Here is an 18853-nt window from a genome sequence, read left to right as displayed (position 1 = left end):
CTTTGCCAAACTATAAACACATTCAATAATTAATAAAAATTAAATTAAAAGAGGAGCATTTCCTCTTTAATATAATTTTATACGGCTACAATGGGTTTGTTGACCATACTTCGTAAGACTGATAATTAATAAAAATTAAATTAAAAGAGGAGCATTTCCTCTTTAATATAATTTTATACGGCTACAATGGGTTTGTTGACCATACTTTGTAAGACTGATTTTTGATTAGTTGCATCAATTAACTTGTTTAATCATCACTTTTTCTAGGAATACAAGGTGGGTGCAGCTAAGTCTATAGTGCCAAAAATAGGTCACTAATTTTTGCAATTATACGTGTAATAAATGATATTTATTGCTCATAACAATTTTTTATCGTTACAATAATAATAACTCAACAATTAAAATAATAAATTTAAATTAAAAATTCGAGAATATTCTCATAAAATATTAATTTGTACTATCAGTTAACAACTGATCCCTTAATGTTAATAACTCAAAATTGAAAGTATACATTCTCTATTGAAATATGCTTTCAAGTTTCTTAAAAGAAACGCTCATAATTTACAATGAAGGTGGATTGATTCAATTTATAGTAAGTTAAAATACATTAAAGATAATAATAAGGTACGACTTGTAAATAAATTTTGCACTCAATTAATTTTTTCAATCTCTCAATTGGATGGAGATCATTATTATATTATTATTTAGTATTTGATTCGCCTTGAAATCATATATGTCCGATCTCCCTACATACATTACACATTATTTGAAGTAGCTTAACTCAATATTCATATGCTAATTGGATAGTAGAAAATTATTGAGATATATATTTTTTATATTACCCTTATTTAATAAGATTTTAAACTATTTTACATTTTATAGAAGAACATTTTGATAATAATAATTTAAAAAGATCTTCTATTTACGTTTTAAAATGTTTTTCTTCTAGATATGTCATATTCCTAATACAAATTTAGATGGAGTACACGTTATTTTTTATTTCTATAACATTTCCATTGTGTAATTAGCAATAAAATAATAATAACATATCTATTGTAACATCGCAAATAAAGTTTGATGAATGTTCAATTTTAATAATAGAATTTTAAGAAAAAGGAAAATACGAAAATGAAGAAGACATGACATTGGAAAAACAGGAACAGTAACAACCTGAAAATTGAAGAAAAACTTGTTGAATTGGTCCACAAGAGTCCAGGATGTCATCCACCCAAACCCCAAGTCAGTGAGTTACTGACATTGTGTCTTCCCCTCATCCAAAACAAAGCCTGTCATTTGCTTTCTAACTTTTTCTTGTTTCTTTCTATCCTTTCCTCCCTACAAGTGAGGTAAAGGTAAGTAAAAGAAAGAAAGACTGTACAAAGTTACTCTACTTTTAGTACACACTATTACAATACATCACCTCTGTGGATTATCTTCTTCCAAGATTGGTAAGAAAACTAAAAAAGCCAAACTTATGGTATCAGAATTTTAATATATGATAATAACATTTGTCTTGTTTTTATATTATTAATAATTTTGTCTTGATTTTTCTAATACTAGTATGTTAATGGCAGTAAAGTTTTCTTTTTTATTTTCTTTCTGAATTCTGATAATCAGTCATCTTCATGAGAAATTAAAAAAAGGGGTTGGGGGTGCCAACTAAGAGTTTGCCTTCCACCTCTTCCATGACTTCCCTTTTACTGTTTGTAAGGCATTTCCTCATCACCTACCACTGATAACTCCATCCTTCCTTTCCTTTCTCTGTCATATTTCTTTGCTAAAAAAATTGTCCACAAAAAAATAAATCATATACATTATTACAATTCTATGTATCTTTACTCTCTTTTGTAAATTTACTACTTTTGTTGTTGTTATCTGGTTTACTGTTGAGGGGGGCAGGTGGTGGTCTAAGAAAACACCATCTCAGCTTAGATTTGGACTTGAATCTCTCAATGCTGTGAAGAATCAGATACAAGATTGTAATATTAGTTTTGCTATTTAACTTGTGTTATTCTGAAGAGGGTTTATTTGTGTGTGTTCTTGGAATTGGGTCATTTTGACGTTGTCTATTTTGGGGTTTTCTCGGTCAAGATCTGTAGGGATTGGTTAATGATGATGGAGTTCTTGAGATCTGGGCATTGAAGATTTGGTTTTGGGTAATATCTCAGGAAGGTATGGGGATTATAAAAATGTGAACTTTCTTAAAGTTATCAACTTTATTTCTGTGTGTTTCCATTGTTTTTGCATTTCTTGTTTTATATTAGCAACATTGGCATCAGGGGTTTCATAGGGGCATTTGTTTGTGTTGCTTTACATTCTCTGTTAGTGGATCTTGTTATCTGATCTCTTGGTTGACTGGGCCAGTTTATGAATTTGCTGTTTGCTTTATTGTGGTTTGATCTCTACTCATTGGTAGTGTAAGTGTGTGTGTGGAAATGTTCATATTTTCTGTTTGACTTGGAGTTGCAATTAGAACTTCAGTTACATATTGGGTTTGATTTTACTTACACTGTGTTAGATGTGTGTTTTTCGTGTCATGTTGCCGATCATCATTCAATTTATTCTATTTTTATAGGTCTGTTGACATCCTAGAATATGGCTGGTAGTCTAAACGATGAATTATCCCAAAAAACTGCTGTTTTCGGTCTCAAGGTCTGGCAATTGATCGGAATTTTTGTTGGAATTTTTATTGTGGTAATCCTCTTACTGTTGACATTATATCTCACTTTACGGAGGAAGTCGAGAAGAGGTACAGACAATCTCCCTGTCAGCCAAATACCTTCAGTTTCTAAGGAAATTAAAGAAGTTCGTGTTGAGCAAGTATCAACAAATGATTTTTCTCCACGAGACGGAATTCTTCTTACCATTCATGACAAAACCAGTGATAAAGAATCAGATAAGGTTTTGGTTCATCTTGGAATGGGGAAAAAGAATGGAGATAACAGCAGTCAATCAGGTTCCTTCCATCATGTTGACAAGGAAGGTTGTGGATCGCAATCAGGAGAAGAAGGGAGTTCATGCAAAAGTGCAATGTATAAAGCTTATAATTCACATCCAATAACTGCTCCTTCTCCTCTAACTGGATTACCTGAGTTTTCTCACTTGGGTTGGGGCCACTGGTTTACATTGAGAGATCTTGAGCTTGCAACAGGCCGGTTTTCAAAGGAGAATATTCTCGGTGAGGGTGGATATGGCATTGTCTACCGGGGGAATTTGATTAATGGAACACCTGTAGCTATTAAGAAGCTCCTCAACAATCTGTGAGTTGATAAAATCAAATTTAATGCTTTCCTTACTGGTCCTTTTGTTTTAGTTGCCGGCTTGAGTTTGAATTTAAAATCTTTGTCCCAGAGGCCAAGCTGAGAAAGAGTTCCAAGTGGAGGTTGAAGCCATTGGCCACGTGCGTCACAAAAATTTGGTCCGCCTTCTAGGATACTGCATTGAAGGAACTCACAGGTATTTCCCTATATGGAAGTCCATGATAGTCTTATACCATTTCTCGGACACGAAAATGAAGCTTTGGATTGTTCAATTACTTTCATGCGCATGTGAAGTTATTGAATGAGTATTAAGTTGTTTCTTGTTTAGCATTTGAAAATGCTCTGTTCTAATTCATGATCTCAGGATGCTGGTTTACGAGTATGTCAACAATGGCAATTTGGAACAGTGGCTTCATGGAGCTATGCGACACCACGGGTATCTCACTTGGGAGGCTAGGATGAAGGTTCTCCTTGGGACAGCTAAAGCGTAAGCTCATTCAGCTAAATGCTTAAATCTATTTTGGAATAATACAGATCTCTTGATGTGCTATCTTTTCTTGCAGTCTTGCGTATTTGCATGAGAATATTGAGCCCAAAGTTGTTCATCGAGACATAAAATCAAGTAATATATTGATTGATGATGACTTCAATGCGAAGGTCTCTGATTTTGGTCTGGCCAAACTGCTTGGTGCTGGTAAAAGTCATATCACAACTCGAGTCATGGGTACCTTTGGGTTAGTTTCTTTCTTCTGCTCCTTTTGATTCCATTCCGACTTGCTTCACGTTCTGGTCTTCTAGACTTTACAATCTTCAACTTCTGGTGTCATGTTTTATTACTCTTAAGATATAAAAAGTTGAAACAGAAGTTAAGCAGTATTGTATGATTTCACACCATTACAAATATTTGACAGGTATGTGGCTCCTGAATATGCAAATACTGGTCTCTTGAATGAAAAGAGTGATGTTTATAGCTTTGGGGTAGTGTTGTTAGAATCGATCACAGGAAGAGATCCTGTGGACTATGGCCGTCCTGCCCAAGAGGTTTGTTATCCTTCGTCCTTTAACTTTAAATCTAATTAGCACACTGATGTAAATATCTTATATGCATCTTCATTATTGAAAAAGCTGTAAAACTGATTGTGCCCAGATGTATGGCAGAAAAGATCTTTCTTAATACTCACCTTGCTGGTTTTCTGATATTTGTCTCATTGTCATTTTCTATTTAGTTTCCCTTGAATTTTCTCCTGATTACTTGGTCTTGATATATCATGTACCATAACCAATGTTCACATGCTATGAATCTTTGAGAAGGATATTCCAACTCACCTGATTCCAGCGATTGATCTTGGCTTAAAACATGCTCAATACTTCAGCCTTCTGCTGAATTATAGTTTAAGAGAATATCCCACGCAAAGCCTTACTTGTTCACTATTCATTACATTATCTGAAGAAAAAGCTAGTATTGGTAAATGGTAATGCTGCTATTTCTTAGTTTCTTTATGAGACAACATTTGGTTGGTTTTCATCTCCTTTCACCATGCCTTAATGAAATATATTTTGTACATATCAAGACCACATTCACTACAACTTAGCTGTCTAGTGTCCTAATCTGGTGCTTTGTGTGGTCAGTATGTATATCTTCCGTCTGTCCATTAATTGGTAATAAATAGTAATCTCATACCTCACGCCATCAAGCCCAAAGGAAAGGTGACTAGAAGCTGGTTAATATTTGAATTTTATGGTCTTTCACTACCAATGGCCCACAGTTTTGTATAATGACATGGATTTTAGGAGAATCACATCTGAATCTTTTCAACCTCGGTAAGAATTCTCACGAGAGCTTGAGTTCTACTGGAGGATTTGCTCCGTTTTTCATTTTAGCCTCTAAATTTTTATGTTGATGTCCTTTTCAATCTCCCTCGCCACTTCTTTTATACCAATATCCTACTCTGGTTTTTGCTCTACAAACAGACTCTTAAAGTATTAGACTTTTGCGGTTGCAGGTGAATCTTGTCGATTGGTTGAAAATGATGGTTGGAAGCAGGCGCTCTGAGGAAGTAGTAGATCCAAATATTGAAACTAGGCCACCAACAAGAGCTCTCAAAAGAGCCCTTCTGACTGCTCTGAGATGTGTTGATCCAGATTCTGACAAGAGACCAAAGATGAGCCAAGTTGTTCGTATGCTTGAATCAGAGGAATATCCCATACCAAGAGAGGTTGGTGTCCGTGTTTGTGTCCTCTCTTTTCTTCTCTTGCCATGTTTTGGACCCTCAAGCTCTTATTTTGTTTAACTGTGATCCCTGTTATAGATCCAATAAATTCTGTCTTTGTTTGAACAGATGTGTTAATTTTGCAAAGCTTACTAGCAGTTTCTTCTTATTCAATCTGCATTGCTTCCTAGAATTTAGGAATATGGCTTTATGTTTTTGGTCATTCTTTTCTTATGTAGGAACTTTTGTCACTTGATGGAGGGTGGGGGTGGGGTGTTGGTACCATTCTTTAGATTAACTTGTTTCCTGAGGTGTAGATAAATAAAGGTAGGATGAACAGACATCCATGTGAGCACAACCAATATTTGCTGCTTGTTGGTGTGTCATCTTGATATCAGCTAGAGAGGGTACCAAATGATAACTACGCCTAATATATCATCGTCAAAAGTATCTCATCTGTCAATTGCTCAACTTGTTGTAGAGCTGTAAGAACAGAAATGCAGCAACTCATTCACATAGGAAATGAGAAACTTAAGTATCATTTTCATTTTCTCCAATGCAGGATCGAAGGCAACGAAGATCTCAAGCAGGTAACGGGGAGAGTGATTCTCAAAACTATGACACTGACAAGAGTGACAACCCAGATCCAAGGTCTGAAAGTAGAAGAAGCCATCAAGTATAACCATCAAAGACACATCTTTCTGGTCTTTCATGAGAAGTGTGCCATAACAAAGCTTTCATTATAATGAAAGTCTACGGGATCAAATGAGTAGGACGATGAACTGTTTCTGCTGGTATATTGTTGGTCAGAAGAGATTGACTACTTTTCTTCTCCCTTCAAGGGTTCTATTCTTTCTTAATATCTTTTATTTGTATCTTGTTTTTTTCTTCTTTATTTTGGTTCTTTCCTTGTATGAAAGTAGATAGGGAGTAAATTGTTGTGGACTTAATGGTCATGTAACTAAACTGGAAGCAATCAGGGGCGGGGGTTTGTGTACAGAAGAATTTCTTGCTTCGGTATTCAACATTATTCAAGTAGTATTGTAATTTATTTTCTTCTAAAGTGAATACCATGGTTTAAATTCTAGCAGAAACAAAATATGCACTGTGATTTTGTTTCATCTGCCTAAGCTTTGACAGGAAGAGTTGCTAGTTAATGAATTGGTGAGAGGCAAAATCAGTTTCAAGAGTGACCTTTTTTTCTGGTGGAATAGTCAATGATGCACACAAGTTGGCCTCGGCTACCATCACATTAAAAAGAAGTGAAGGAAACTCATGTGATGCCATCCAAAGTATAGTTTGGATGATTCACAGGCTAGTTTGGATGGTCCTACTTCAATTGGTACTGATTTGTACTACTATGGTAAAACAGCTGTACCCTAGTAATGCAAGTTGAGGAAACAATTGATTTTTCCTTAATATGTCGTAGCAACAAGCAAGAGCTAGCATTTTTATTAATGCTTGACAGTTCCTGTTTGCAAATAGTTGATAGGAGTCACCATCACCATTCACTACTATCTACCCCCTACTAAAGATGAAGGCAATCATTTGGCTGAAGACCCCTTAAAACATCATTTCATCTTTAGAGTGCGAAATAAGTTAAAGTTAGTATAACTAACATTTTCCTGACTTTGAGAGAGATTTATTGTAAACAACCATAACCTCTCTACCCCACCAAGGTAAGTGGGTAAAATCTACGTACACTTTGCCCTCACCAAATTTCACTAGTGAAATTACATTGTTGTAATAATATAGCATTAGTAATCACACAACTCTTTAGTTGAGAACCAATGAAGATGGTTTATAACTAGAAAAAGAAACTATAGAATAAATTCTTAGAGATCTGTTTATGTAAATATATAAAACAAAAAATTAAGAAGCAAAGATTTTTGCCACCCAAAATGCATGTTTCTCTTCTGACAAATCCAGCTAAAACATATTAAAATGCCACTAACTCATGTGGTTAGTGGTAGCTAAACGTAATGAGGCTGACTCAGCTTATAGATTGAGACAGGCACCAAATCTCACATCATAGGATAAGGTTACTAAGTCACTGAAATTATCCTAGTGGCTTGCTAAATTTTTTCCTCCACATTCAAACAGGACAGAAGCTACACCATTATTCAGCTGTCTAAAAAAAATTGACATAACAAACCACACAGTTAGCGGAACAGTCTAAACGCGTGTAAACTGATCAGAAAACTACCTTTACAAAGAGAGAAATGCACATAACATTTTTACATAAGAAGACTAGTTGGACTTGTACAATTGACCCTCATGGCAAAGACTGAGGTGCCTTCTCCTTCAAATAATAAACTATTTTGTACTAAAACTGTATGGATCGGGTAATCTGATCAATGTGATTATGTACATCAGCTGAGACAGTTTTTTAAACAGAGAACTAAAGAATCCAAGTTTGTGCACAAAAGCTGTTGATTGTTTCTCCAGAAGTATTTTGCATTTGATACATCTTACTGTTTGACTGGGGATTCAGGAGGTTTCAGTCGTTGCTGTTCATATTCCTGCTTCAGTTCCACCAAACTCTTGGAAACCTATTAAATGAAAAGAACAAATACAAATGAGAAATAGCTTAACGAGATGACACGGGGGGGGGGGTGGGGGGCAGCAATCAAATGAGGATTCATTCAGATGCTGAGAGCCTTTTGTTACCCTTTACATTGTTTCAGTCTTGTGTTATATCCAGATTAACTACTCTTTCTGAGAAATCAGATATGTAAAGAAATATCATCAAGTATACTATAATTACTCTTTAACTAATTACAATTCCTTCCCTTTAATCCTTGCATAGGCTTGGAAACAAATCTTTGCCACATACAGCTTTATAGTGCTACTTAACCGACAGGCTTGCAATCTATATGCATTCAATTATATTTGATATTCATCAGTTATCATGCTAGAGTTTTGCTTCTAAACTTAATCCATTTATGAAGCTCTCCTTGAGCCAAACTCAGCAGCCTTACAACAAGCCTGTACTGGTTAGATTCTACTCGTATCTACTCAAACTACTCTAGTATGTAGATCCACATAGAGACAATTCTAGGTTCACAAGTCTGGCTGCTAAACATCCACCAATTTAAGTTCAACCTATGAACTGCTGATTAACCACACCACTGCCACAAGAGGAATGCATCAAAATGGCTAAGGAAGATGTACAAATAGACATGCAAGAGAAAACACAAGCACAACTGATGCAAAACTACCCACAAATAAAAAAGTAAATGAATATTATCATGTATAACAATGAGAAATAAATTTCAATACAAGGTAGAGTGCCTAGTTTAAGTTCAACATTTTCACACTTCAGACTGAAGCTTGACATAAAATTGTCAAAGTTATGAGGCACCATCACATGTACAGGAGACGTATAAACACTGATTAAGAACTGCAGAACACCTGAAATCACGCCCAGTAGATAACAAGACACAGCACCAGAGAAAGAAAACAAACATTACTTAGAAAATTCGCTCAAGGAACAACAGTCAATTAACTTGAACTAATTATGCAAGCAAACAGTGTTTTATTGCCTAGTTCAATAAAATAAGAAAAACCAATGTTTTGTACGTGAACATATTGGGAAGCAGTGGATGCGCTTTGACTACAAATGTTTTCTTTCTTTTCATTTTTTTTATTGTTGTTTTTTATTTGGTTTCTTCGCAAATGTCTTAGGAGGGCAAGGATGTTTCCCTAGCTGGTGAAATTAAAGTATGATTAATCATGTAAACCTCCCCTCAAGTTGCTAAAATTGTACTGCATATTGCTTGTCTGTTACAAAATCATCACAAGTTAATGTTTCCATTAGTTTCCTTTTTATCTGTGTTAATTCCAATTTAAAATTTTTCCCTCAGCTATACCAACTCCATCCCTTCCCATAAAAGAGTCTTTGGAAAGATAAATAAGAAATAAGTATCACTCTGAAAAATAATATAGGAACCTACAAGCATTTGTCTAACCCTTACATATCATTGTTAGGCGAGGAGAGTCTTGGCTAATCACAGGGAAGGAGGGGGTGAGGAAGGGAGAGAGAGAGAGAGAGAGAGAGGGGAGGCTAGCCTTGATTGAAAAAGCCATTGGTAAAAGTATATCTGGATTCATGGCATCCTCAGGGAAGTTGCGCAAAGCATGTATGAGTTTCTCAAATGGCAACTTTACCTGCGAATAAGAGAGTGTTATAGTTGTTCTAACCTGTAGGAGCAAGGAAAAATAGCACTCATTAACTTTTCTGTATTTAAAACTTACCAGATCATCATGGCAATATTTCAGTAGAGCCAAGCCAACTTTGAAGACTACTTTTACACCCTGGTACAGTTAACTCGGTAAGCTCAACAGTAAATCCAGGCACCAGAGAGTGGATATAATAATGATAGATTACTGACCTCAAAAAGAAAGACATCCCAAATTCTGAGAGCCAAGTGAAACGGGAAAGAGTACGAGAAAACTGTTATGAACCACTGACTGGCATACATGCTGGGATTTATCATTTCCTGAGCAAAATGTTCACCCAACTTCGGCATGTGCTCTTTCACCAAATGATCAAATTGAAAGAGATATTGCTGGACTAGAGGCAATCCTACCTAATCCGCATGTACAACATTTATTATTTTAATATAAAGTAGGCCATATGACAGATGTTATGTAATCAAAACAAAGACTTCCTGATATGTGGAAGCGGCTGAAAGTCTCGAGAGAAATATAGCAACAGCCAGGATCAGAGATCATGATAGTAGAGAATTCATGGACATCGTAAAAAATGACAGAATTTCATGTAACATCTAAATACTAAACAGAACTGGACAACAAACAACTTGGTACATTAATTCTCATAAATCGTTCTTAACTGATTGGTTTATCACAAGTATTTATTCACTGCAAAAAAAAAAAAGGAAGCAATGGACCAGCTTATCGAAACTTTGAGAACTTCAGAGTTCAGATAGGTTGAAAAGCAACCTCAAGGCAATTATGCTGCAGGTTCCAACTTCAGTAAAAGTGTTTAAATAACAATATGTGATGCCAACTTTATATTGGACTCAGATCACAAAAGATGTGAGGAGGCCCAACTCTCACTTTATTAGTATATGGAGGAAGAGCACAAAGAACGCAATCCGTCCAAGAGAATAAGGCATTCCAACCTTGCCATAAAACTATTCGAAGTTACTTGGAATAATCCTATTGCTCCACATGCAAATGAGGTTACCACTCCGTTCCACATCCAGTAGAAACCTTAAAGATACGGCATCGGGGACTTATGTAACTACTAGCATATTAAATGTAAGAATGAAATCATTTAAAAGGTGACCCTAGCTTGGGATATTCCAAAATATTAGACACAATTTAATCTCTATCCAACGTTCACCACTCTAAGAATTCAAATCCATTTAATTATATAAATATTTAACTCTCAAGCGACTTTTTCTCTATCAAGCTAACTTTTCAACCATTAATTCACTCTTTTTTCCGTTACAAACTGATATAATACATAAGACAAAAATGAATATCTTAAACTATGTCAAAATTGAGCACCATCATAAAAATTGGAAAGACATTTACGAAATCAAACAGCACGGTATAAATTGGAAAGGATAGAGTAGCTGATACTAGATATAGGCTCTATATGGACACAGAGACACATCATGTAGTTATGTTTAACTACTATATGGACCCTAGACTATGGAAGTGGTTTTCTGGAATTGTAGCAGTTGATCGCATTAAGGATAAAAAAGCATAAAGTTTGGTGTTTAAATTGGATACCATGGTCAAAGCGGGGTTTAAAAGAATAGTCAAATTCTTCATGCTAAAAAATTGATCAGATATTTCACAACCAAATCCTTTTTCGTTCAAATGCATTGACCATATACATTTATCAGGGGCTGCAACAAGCTGCTTGAAGGTAAAGGCTTACCAAGTACATTCCTTCCATAGGAGTGTGAACGGCTCCCTTCAACAATGCAACCAGTAACCAAAATGCATCCTCTTCACTCATGTAAAGAAGAAGCAGACCTGCCACAAATCCCATGCCCTGCAACCAAAATGATAAGAATCAACCCAAATCGATAACCATACACTAGATCACATGTGAATCAATAATTTAAAGATGTATACCTGTACGTATCCAACATCTCGGTCAAAGACAGAATATGCTTTCAGAACATTGTAAAGAGACCTTTGACCAGGTCCATGTCTCTGCTGAAAGAAAACATGTGAAGGAAATGTGCGAGAAATATCTCGAATAATATCCAACTCGGAAGCTGATGTCTCATATATGACTAGTTGCTGCAGAAGATAAAACACTAATCAGATGAGAGATCTCCATTACACAGGTAAAGCAAAAAAGAACATGTCAAGGACCGAGCAATCAATTGAAAAGCAGAATTAGCCCGAACTACAAAATTAGCCAAAAAGGTAGGACGTTAAGCTTTTCTCCTAGGCTCAAACAAATTATCTATCTCCATTAGTTACTGAAGCATCAAGACTTTTTCCAGAAAACAAATAAGAAGAATAAAACCAGACAAAAGTTAACTCCTACCTCATAAACTCCAGGATTTAACAACAAGAGGTCTCGACTTCCAGAAATTAGCTGCCAGAGAAGCCCCCTCAGACAATCAGGAATTCCTTTCCGTATTCTTCGTTTAACAACATGTGGTTTCCTCCTAACATACTGCTTCCAATCACTTCCTCCAACACCTATCATTTTTCTCCATTTCCTAATCCTTCTTTCATCTCTGCAAAATATATTTAATAAATGTAATAAGAGAATCAGTGAATCAATTAATACACCATAATTCTTTGTTACCTTTCTAAAAATACACACACATGTTAATTCCAAACAAATTGGGTTCAGTTGTATCCATATATCCATTCTACTCTATTAGTACCAGTTTAATGCTATTATTCCTGACACAAATATGTTCACTTATATGTGTAACCATACGATTTACTTTTCGTACACGAATATTACATTATAAAGATTCAATTGCCCCAAACACCAGTAGAAATACTTCAGAAACAAAGTTGTTCATCGCACAGGAGCAATGCATTAGATTTAGTTTCTTAGTATGGAGTTTGTTGATTAAACATCTGAAGAAGCTCCATTTAAATTTTGTGATATCACCAAATATGTTTATATTTCATTCTTCAGGATGGCAAATTGAGTGAGTGTGGAAAAAGAGAACAAGAGTTTGTTGGAGAAGTCGAAATAGGACATAACTACAGCAACTAATGAATCAAACAAAAGGTCCCTACCTCTGATATTCAAAGGCCGACCGGCTCCTTGCTAAACCTTCAGTAGGACCATGTTCCTGCTTCACAAAACCAAATCTATCAACTCGCATGGGAACAACCGGACCTTCCTCATTTTCGTCTACTACTTTACTTTCCATTGCTAACCTAGAACAACCCCAAGACTACACTCCAATAGAACATTAAACTACTGCCACAAGATTTCCGTGCATTCCCAACTGCATGGACCAGTAATACAGAATCTCCTAAACCCTGAACTGCAAAACAATGGCACTCTTATTAACAGATAAAAACATCACAACAGTAGAGAAAAACCTTTCCAATTTATCACAAAAAAGATATCTTAGATAAATTCACCTGAAAAATACTTCACTAACACCAATGATCTTTGTGGGATTATTTCCACAGTGTCTCATCCTATGAAGAAGAAAGAGAAATTTTAGACCCCTTCCAAATATTAAAAGAGAATCTGAAAATTGCCTCAGCATACATTAGTATCATACACCAAGGACCTGGTTTTTGGATTATTTTCGCCTACTTTAATCCAACATTTTTCATCACCATCTGGTTATTGCATAAGAAATTGACTTTTAGTTATCTAACCAGCCCCAAATCACGCAAATCGAGAAAGCAGCCTCTCAAATAACCCCCAAAAGGGTAAAAACAAGACTGTAATGAGGGTAAAGAAATTGATTTTTAGTCATCTAATCGACCCAAAAATAGGAAAGCAGCCCCCACCCCCACTCGACCCCCAAAAAGGGTATAACAAGACTGTAAATGAGGGTATAGATAATTTATTAAAATGCAGACAAACAGCAATATCAGCATTAAAGGAGGACACCCAAATCTATAACATTCAAATCAAAACCCCAAAACAAAAACAAGAACAAAGGGTACACAAATAAGAGAGAAATCAAAAACCCACATTCAATTTTAAAGAAATATACAACCTTTAAATTCTTGGATTGAGAATGTCCATATCAACAAATCAATCATCGATTTAATTTAAAGGGGGGAAAAAACAAAAAAGGGTAGCAATTGACGGAGAAAACCAAACCTGAGATATAAAATTCCAGCATTATGGAGAAATTAAACCATGTAATTTGATTATCTTGTTGACACGAAATACTATGATTTTCCAACAAACGATAAAAGATAAAAGAAAAATTACGTTTTGGTTAACAACAACATAGCTGGCGTGTGCGAGCATTCTCCCCTCCGTGTTTTTGGGCATCACTGGTGAACCCGCGTTCTCAGGGTGAGTTTAACATATTACTAATAATCTATTTATAATAAATAAAAATGGAATAGGCCTTGGGTAGGTTTTTTAATTGGATGAGTTGGATTTTTATTTTAAAGTGGGTCGAATAAATATAAAATAGGAAATAGAAATAGAAATAGAATTATAATAACAATAATAATAAGGGATAATAGTATAGAATGACAAATTAATAATATAAATAAATATAGTAGCATTGTTTAATTTATTTGTGTTCTACAGAAAATTGTTTGTCAGTCCCGCTTTCCCTCATATTCTCGCTCGCCATTCTCCTTCTCTCGCTCGGCTTTCTCTCTTCATACAATAGATTTGTATAAATTGTATTTCTAATTGTTTAAAACGAGAGAAAATTGTATATACACATTCAAATACATATATCTCTGTGTTATACAGTTATAATTATACAATAAAAGTACTTCCCTGCCCAAGTCTCTTTTGTCTTTCTCTCTTTCTCGCTTTATACAAATTCAAATTATATATAATTTCTCTCTTTCTTGTTTTATACAGATTTATCCAATTCGATTCAATAGTATATTCTCTGCCCAAGTCTCTTTTGTCTTTCTCTCTTTTTCGTTTTATACAAATTCAAATTGTATATAATCATACTATACACTTATAATTATACACTTTGTTTTATACAATTCTCTATCCAAGTCTCTTTTTCTTTCTCGTTTTATACACTCGTTTTATAAAATTTACTTCAATTGTATATATATAGTGAATTACACACACACACACACACACACATATATTTGGTATGGAACACAATTACGTAAATTTTGTTATAACATACAAATATGAATTTTATGTTTGCTATGTGTGAAAGTTGCCCTGAAAAAATATATTCATGTAAAAGCTATGTAAGCGTTAGAATAATAAAAGTGGTGATATAATAATTACCCATCCAAATATGGACTCAAAATTGGAGTAAATATATCAAAAATATATGATAAGGATACATGTAATCATTTTCTAAGATTATATATAAAGACAAATATGACCCTTTTCGATTTTTTAAAATAAATTTTACAATACATAATTCAAGGTCAATTAAAATTTTGATATAAATATCAACACTAACTGAAAATCAGAAAAAAAATGAAACATACATTTTTTTTAGTTGTAATAAATAGGAATAAATTAATGTTTCGTATCATTTTGATTATCTTTTACTTCGTCTAAAATAATGTATTAGGAATATAGATGTAACTAGAGCCGTCAATATGGACTAAGACCATTGGACCGGTCTGACCTAATCCGGAATTTAATAGGGGTGAACTAAGATTTTTGAAGCCCATTTAAGAAAGGTTTTTTTTAGCCCGACCTGAGTAAGCCTGCTGATTTGAGGGACTTGAAAAATATCGATAAGGTCAGCCCGTGGGCCAATAAAATTAATTTAAAAAGTAAAAATTATGTAAATCACATAGTGTAAAACATAAATTACCTTCTATCCCTACTTTTTTTCAATTTACAAAAAATCCCTTATTTTTAAGAAGTTTCTGATACATAACAAAACAGTCGGATACATTCTATATTATGCTATTTTATCCGTTTGTTGAGTGATTTGGGGGATTAAAAACTGAAATTTGAATTAATTCCCACTTTTAATATGCTGCAGTTATTAATCCCATAAAAAAAAAACATTAACTTGTGTGTTTCAAAATCAGTTTTATCCAATATAAAACTCTAAATTAAATTATAATTTTTCATTAGTGATCTTCCCTTTTTTTTTGGCAGACTAATTCTTTTTTTTTTGTTAAACACTATTTAAATTTTATATTATATTTATATATCAAATACTTTATTTTATAATCTTTTAATCAATATTAATTGCGGATATTTCACCCAAATTATTGTCAGTTCTAATTTAATTTAATTTAGTAATATAGTATCATGTGTGTAGATACTTAAAAAAAAATCCATATTTTGAAGGACAAATAATTGTTCGTAATATATATAAATCATAGTACTGAATATATCTTATTTGTACAAAAGATATTAATTTTTTTAAAAAAAAAAACTGGCGTGTATCTAGTGTAATAACTAGCATCACTGTTTGTGATATTATATATTTTGATATTTCATGTATCATATACAAAATATAATTACGTATATAATTTTCTTTTTTTGTATCATGCAATATATTTACGTATATATAATAAGTGTTTTTTTATGACAATAATTACATTAATGTAATTATTATTATAGTTTTGATACAATAATGACATTCATGTCCCAATAACAGTATACATAATTTCTGAATTCATAACGGTAATAAAAATAAAATTAAAGTAATAGAATAAATAATTTTAAAAATCAAAACACTTTCATAATTTAACAATATGTGTTGTTATGTTAATAAATACTTCAAACATCTTGTTTAACTCCAAAAAACAAAAAAAAATCAAACATTGAAAACTAACTAGCCTACATTAACAATTTCATCTTCAGATGATGGGTTTAATACATTCTTCATTCTTGAAGGGTCATCACTGTTGCTAACATATCCAGCATTCATCTTGTCGAGACCATACTTCAATAAAAGAATCGCATATCTTTTGCGAAGATAGCTACTCTTAAAACTATTACATGACATGTTGATTTTGTCACTCAGAATTCTGCATATACAACTACGAATAGTCCGCAATCACTACCAAAACAATAAGAATAATTATAAGGATGAATAGATACAAAAAATAAAATAAAATAATAAACAATACTCACAGGCTATCACTTATTTGTTGCATGTTGTCTTGAGCAAACTCCACATTAAACGAATGTTGTGGACCCAAAAGTTCTCCAGTTTTCTTGTCTTTATATGCATCCAATGCTGCCCAATCTGTTCTAACAACATATCATAAGTCAGTCAAAATGATACGTAACAGACACTTTATAGCCTAACATGATACAAAAAATGCAAAGTTGTACTTGATACATAAAGGTAACTACAATTATAAGTCTGTCTACTTGATACTAACATGATACAAAAAATGCAAAGTTGTTAATATGATACATAAAATGCAAAAATAAACTTGATACATAATTCTAACAACATATCATACGTCAGTCAAAATGATACTTAACAGACACTTTATAGCCTAACATGATACAAAAAAATGCAAAGTTGTACTTGATACATAAGTGTAACTACAGTTATAAGTCTGTCTACTTGATACTAACATGATACAAAAAATGCAAAGTTGTACTTGATACATACGTGTAACTATAGTTATAAGTCTGTCTACTTGATACTTTATATAAACGACAAACTTTAACATGATACATGAAACATAAATTGTGCTTGATACATAATTGTAACAACACAATGCAAACCAATTATGCAAGTTCTTAGACTTGTTTTCAACCAATTTCGGATCTTCAAAAATATAGATTTGTTTAGAGTTTGAAGTGATTATTTGAGTAATCCCAATACTAAATGACAGATGATCCATGAAATATTAGAAAAATAGAAGAATGAAAAGAGAGAATCGAAGAAGAACACAATACCTTTCAAGAATATTAGACGAAAATGGCGGACAAAGTAGACGAAATTGGCGATTTGATTTTTTAAGGCGGACAGAGTAGACAAAAATGGCGGACAGATTAGACGAAGACGGACGGACGGAGAGCACAATTTTGATTTTCAAAGGCTGACAAAGTAGACAAAAATGGCGGACAGATTAGACGAAGGCTGACGGATGGAGAGCACAAATTTTGATTTTCAAAATTGAGAAGATGAACCGTTGAGAAATTGACGCATTAATTTTGGGAGTGGTGTAAATGGATTCTTTATTTGGGGAAAATAAAGAGTAAAATTAGGGATAAGATTTAATTGGTTAGGATTTATTAGGATTCTAATTTAATAATGTATCTGTTAAATTAGACTTATTAAAAAATAGGGATTTTAGTATTTTTTAAAAAAATAAGGGAAATATGGAGAATATGTAAACTTAAGTTGTATATTAGGTAATTAATCCATTTTAAAATATAATATAATATTAAACTTTAAAATTAAAGAGAGTCCAAACTCAAAACAATTAGGTTAATATTTCACAAGTAGATTATCAGTTTTCACAACCAACCTCGTTCTACTGAATCGTTCCTTTAGTCAACTAAGAGTCTCACGCACCCCTATGCTTTCGGCCAACAACAGGCTAGCCACATGACCAAGAAATAAAGTTTTTCCCGCAATAAATTGACCCAAGTGATCACGTAGCATCATGCCTATTCCTGCCAAATCGATATTGATATCGTAAGAGGCAACAGTGTTACATTTGATTGTGTCAAGCAAAGGTCGCTCCAATTTAGCAATCATTTTTATAACAACAACAGTCATCTCGGCTCCCGAATTGACGCTCCTCCATTCCTCCAACTCCTTCTTCGCACGGTACAAAGTGGCTGCGGGTTATTCCAACATAAATTATTTTTGGCTTTCCATAAGCTCCACAAAATCACGACTGTCTCCTCCATTTTCATTTTTGCATTGCTCTTCAAACCATTTCACAAAATCTCCTAGTACATCCTGCCAACCATACTTTGATTTTAAATCCCACATTCTTTTGCAAATCGACAATCTACCAAGCAATGATTCACAGTTTCTGACTCTTGATAACATTGAGGGCAAATTGAACTAGCTATATTAAAATGTTTTGATTGAATTCAACATTCTTTCTGTCATTTTTCAAAAAAAAACAAACTGCTCACCTATGAAAGAAGTGAACTTCTTGAATGAACTTATATGAGATTATTTTAAGTGAACTTCTTGCATGAATTGAAGTGATAAATACGTCTGCAGCCTCAAATTGACCAAATTCATGAAGGGTCAGCCACTTTTTGAGGTCTATTAATAG

The 18853-nt window shown here is 33.7% G+C and overlaps 2 protein-coding genes and 1 long non-coding RNA gene across 10 annotated transcripts; 1 reads left to right on the top strand and 2 right to left on the bottom strand.

Moving 5' to 3' along the window:
* The first annotated feature begins 1214 nt into the window (after positions 1 to 1214).
* Positions 1215 to 6569, top strand: LOC101262258 (probable receptor-like protein kinase At5g18500). 3 transcript variants are annotated; one of them, XM_026032971.2, is made up of 9 exons: positions 1215 to 1448; positions 2092 to 2172; positions 2576 to 3260; positions 3352 to 3456; positions 3625 to 3747; positions 3824 to 3994; positions 4172 to 4301; positions 5264 to 5476; positions 6033 to 6569. In XM_026032971.2, exons 3-9 carry the CDS (start codon positions 2596 to 2598, stop codon positions 6150 to 6152), a joined length of 1527 nt encoding a protein of 508 aa, XP_025888756.1. In that variant the 5' UTR covers positions 1215 to 1448; positions 2092 to 2172; positions 2576 to 2595; the 3' UTR covers positions 6153 to 6569. The 3 variants fall into 3 exon arrangements, with proteins under 3 accessions (XP_025888756.1, XP_010313854.1, XP_010313851.1); XM_010315552.4 differs by lacking the exon at positions 2092 to 2172; XM_010315549.4 differs by lacking the exon at positions 1215 to 1448 and having other exon boundaries at positions 1483 to 2172.
* A 1092-nt stretch (positions 6570 to 7661) lies between these two features.
* Positions 7662 to 14020, bottom strand: LOC101262565 (putative plant adhesion protein). 6 transcript variants are annotated; one of them, XM_069298417.1, is made up of 11 exons: positions 13896 to 13984; positions 13215 to 13288; positions 13082 to 13141; positions 12728 to 12981; positions 12012 to 12207; positions 11588 to 11758; positions 11388 to 11504; positions 9865 to 10062; positions 9728 to 9787; positions 9542 to 9640; positions 7662 to 8022 (listed from the first exon to the last, which is right to left on the bottom strand). In XM_069298417.1, the coding sequence occupies exons 4-11, from the start codon at positions 12862 to 12864 to the stop codon at positions 7942 to 7944; spliced, it is 1059 nt and encodes a 352-aa protein (XP_069154518.1). In that variant the 5' UTR covers positions 12865 to 12981; positions 13082 to 13141; positions 13215 to 13288; positions 13896 to 13984; the 3' UTR covers positions 7662 to 7941. The 6 variants fall into 6 exon arrangements, with proteins under 6 accessions (XP_069154518.1, XP_069154555.1, XP_010313843.1 ...); XM_069298454.1 differs by lacking the exon at positions 13896 to 13984 and adding an exon at positions 13782 to 13874; XM_010315541.4 differs by lacking the exon at positions 13215 to 13288 and having other exon boundaries at positions 12728 to 12976; positions 13896 to 14020.
* A 2290-nt stretch (positions 14021 to 16310) lies between these two features.
* On the bottom strand, positions 16311 to 16874 carry LOC112940746 (uncharacterized). The gene is made up of 2 exons (XR_003245022.2): positions 16728 to 16874; positions 16311 to 16653 (listed from the first exon to the last, which is right to left on the bottom strand). It is a non-coding gene; the product is annotated as an uncharacterized lncRNA (long non-coding RNA).
* Between the last annotated feature and the right edge of the window lie 1979 nt (positions 16875 to 18853).

Source organism: Solanum lycopersicum, chromosome 1, assembly GCF_036512215.1.
Source record: "Solanum lycopersicum chromosome 1, SLM_r2.1".
NCBI classification, from domain to species: Eukaryota; Viridiplantae; Streptophyta; class Magnoliopsida; order Solanales; family Solanaceae; genus Solanum; species Solanum lycopersicum.
This window is presented reverse-complemented; position numbering and strand designations above follow the sequence as displayed.

What these genes read in the sequence shown, in the direction of transcription:
- LOC101262258 (XM_010315552.4), top strand. Translation starts at nt 2,596, where the DNA reads ATGGCTGGTAGTCTAAACGATGAATTATCCCAAAAAACTGCTGTTTTC. An exon ending in CTCCTTGGGACAGCTAAAGC is followed by an intron (nt 3,748 to 3,823) that starts GTAAGCTCATTC and finishes CTTTTCTTGCAG; the next exon opens with TCTTGCGTATTTGCATGAGA. An exon ending in CGAGTCATGGGTACCTTTGG is followed by an intron (nt 3,995 to 4,171) that starts GTTAGTTTCTTT and finishes AATATTTGACAG; the next exon opens with GTATGTGGCTCCTGAATATG.
- LOC101262565 (XM_010315541.4), bottom strand. Translation starts at nt 12,864, where the DNA reads ATGGAAAGTAAAGTAGTAGACGAAAATGAGGAAGGTCCGGTTGTTCCC. An exon ending in CTATGGAAGGAATGTACTTG is followed by an intron (nt 10,063 to 11,387) that starts GTAAGCCTTTAC and finishes CATGCGGATTAG; the next exon opens with GTAGGATTGCCTCTAGTCCA. An exon ending in AATATTGCCATGATGATCTG is followed by an intron (nt 9,641 to 9,727) that starts GTAAGTTTTAAA and finishes TCTTATTCGCAG; the next exon opens with GTAAAGTTGCCATTTGAGAA.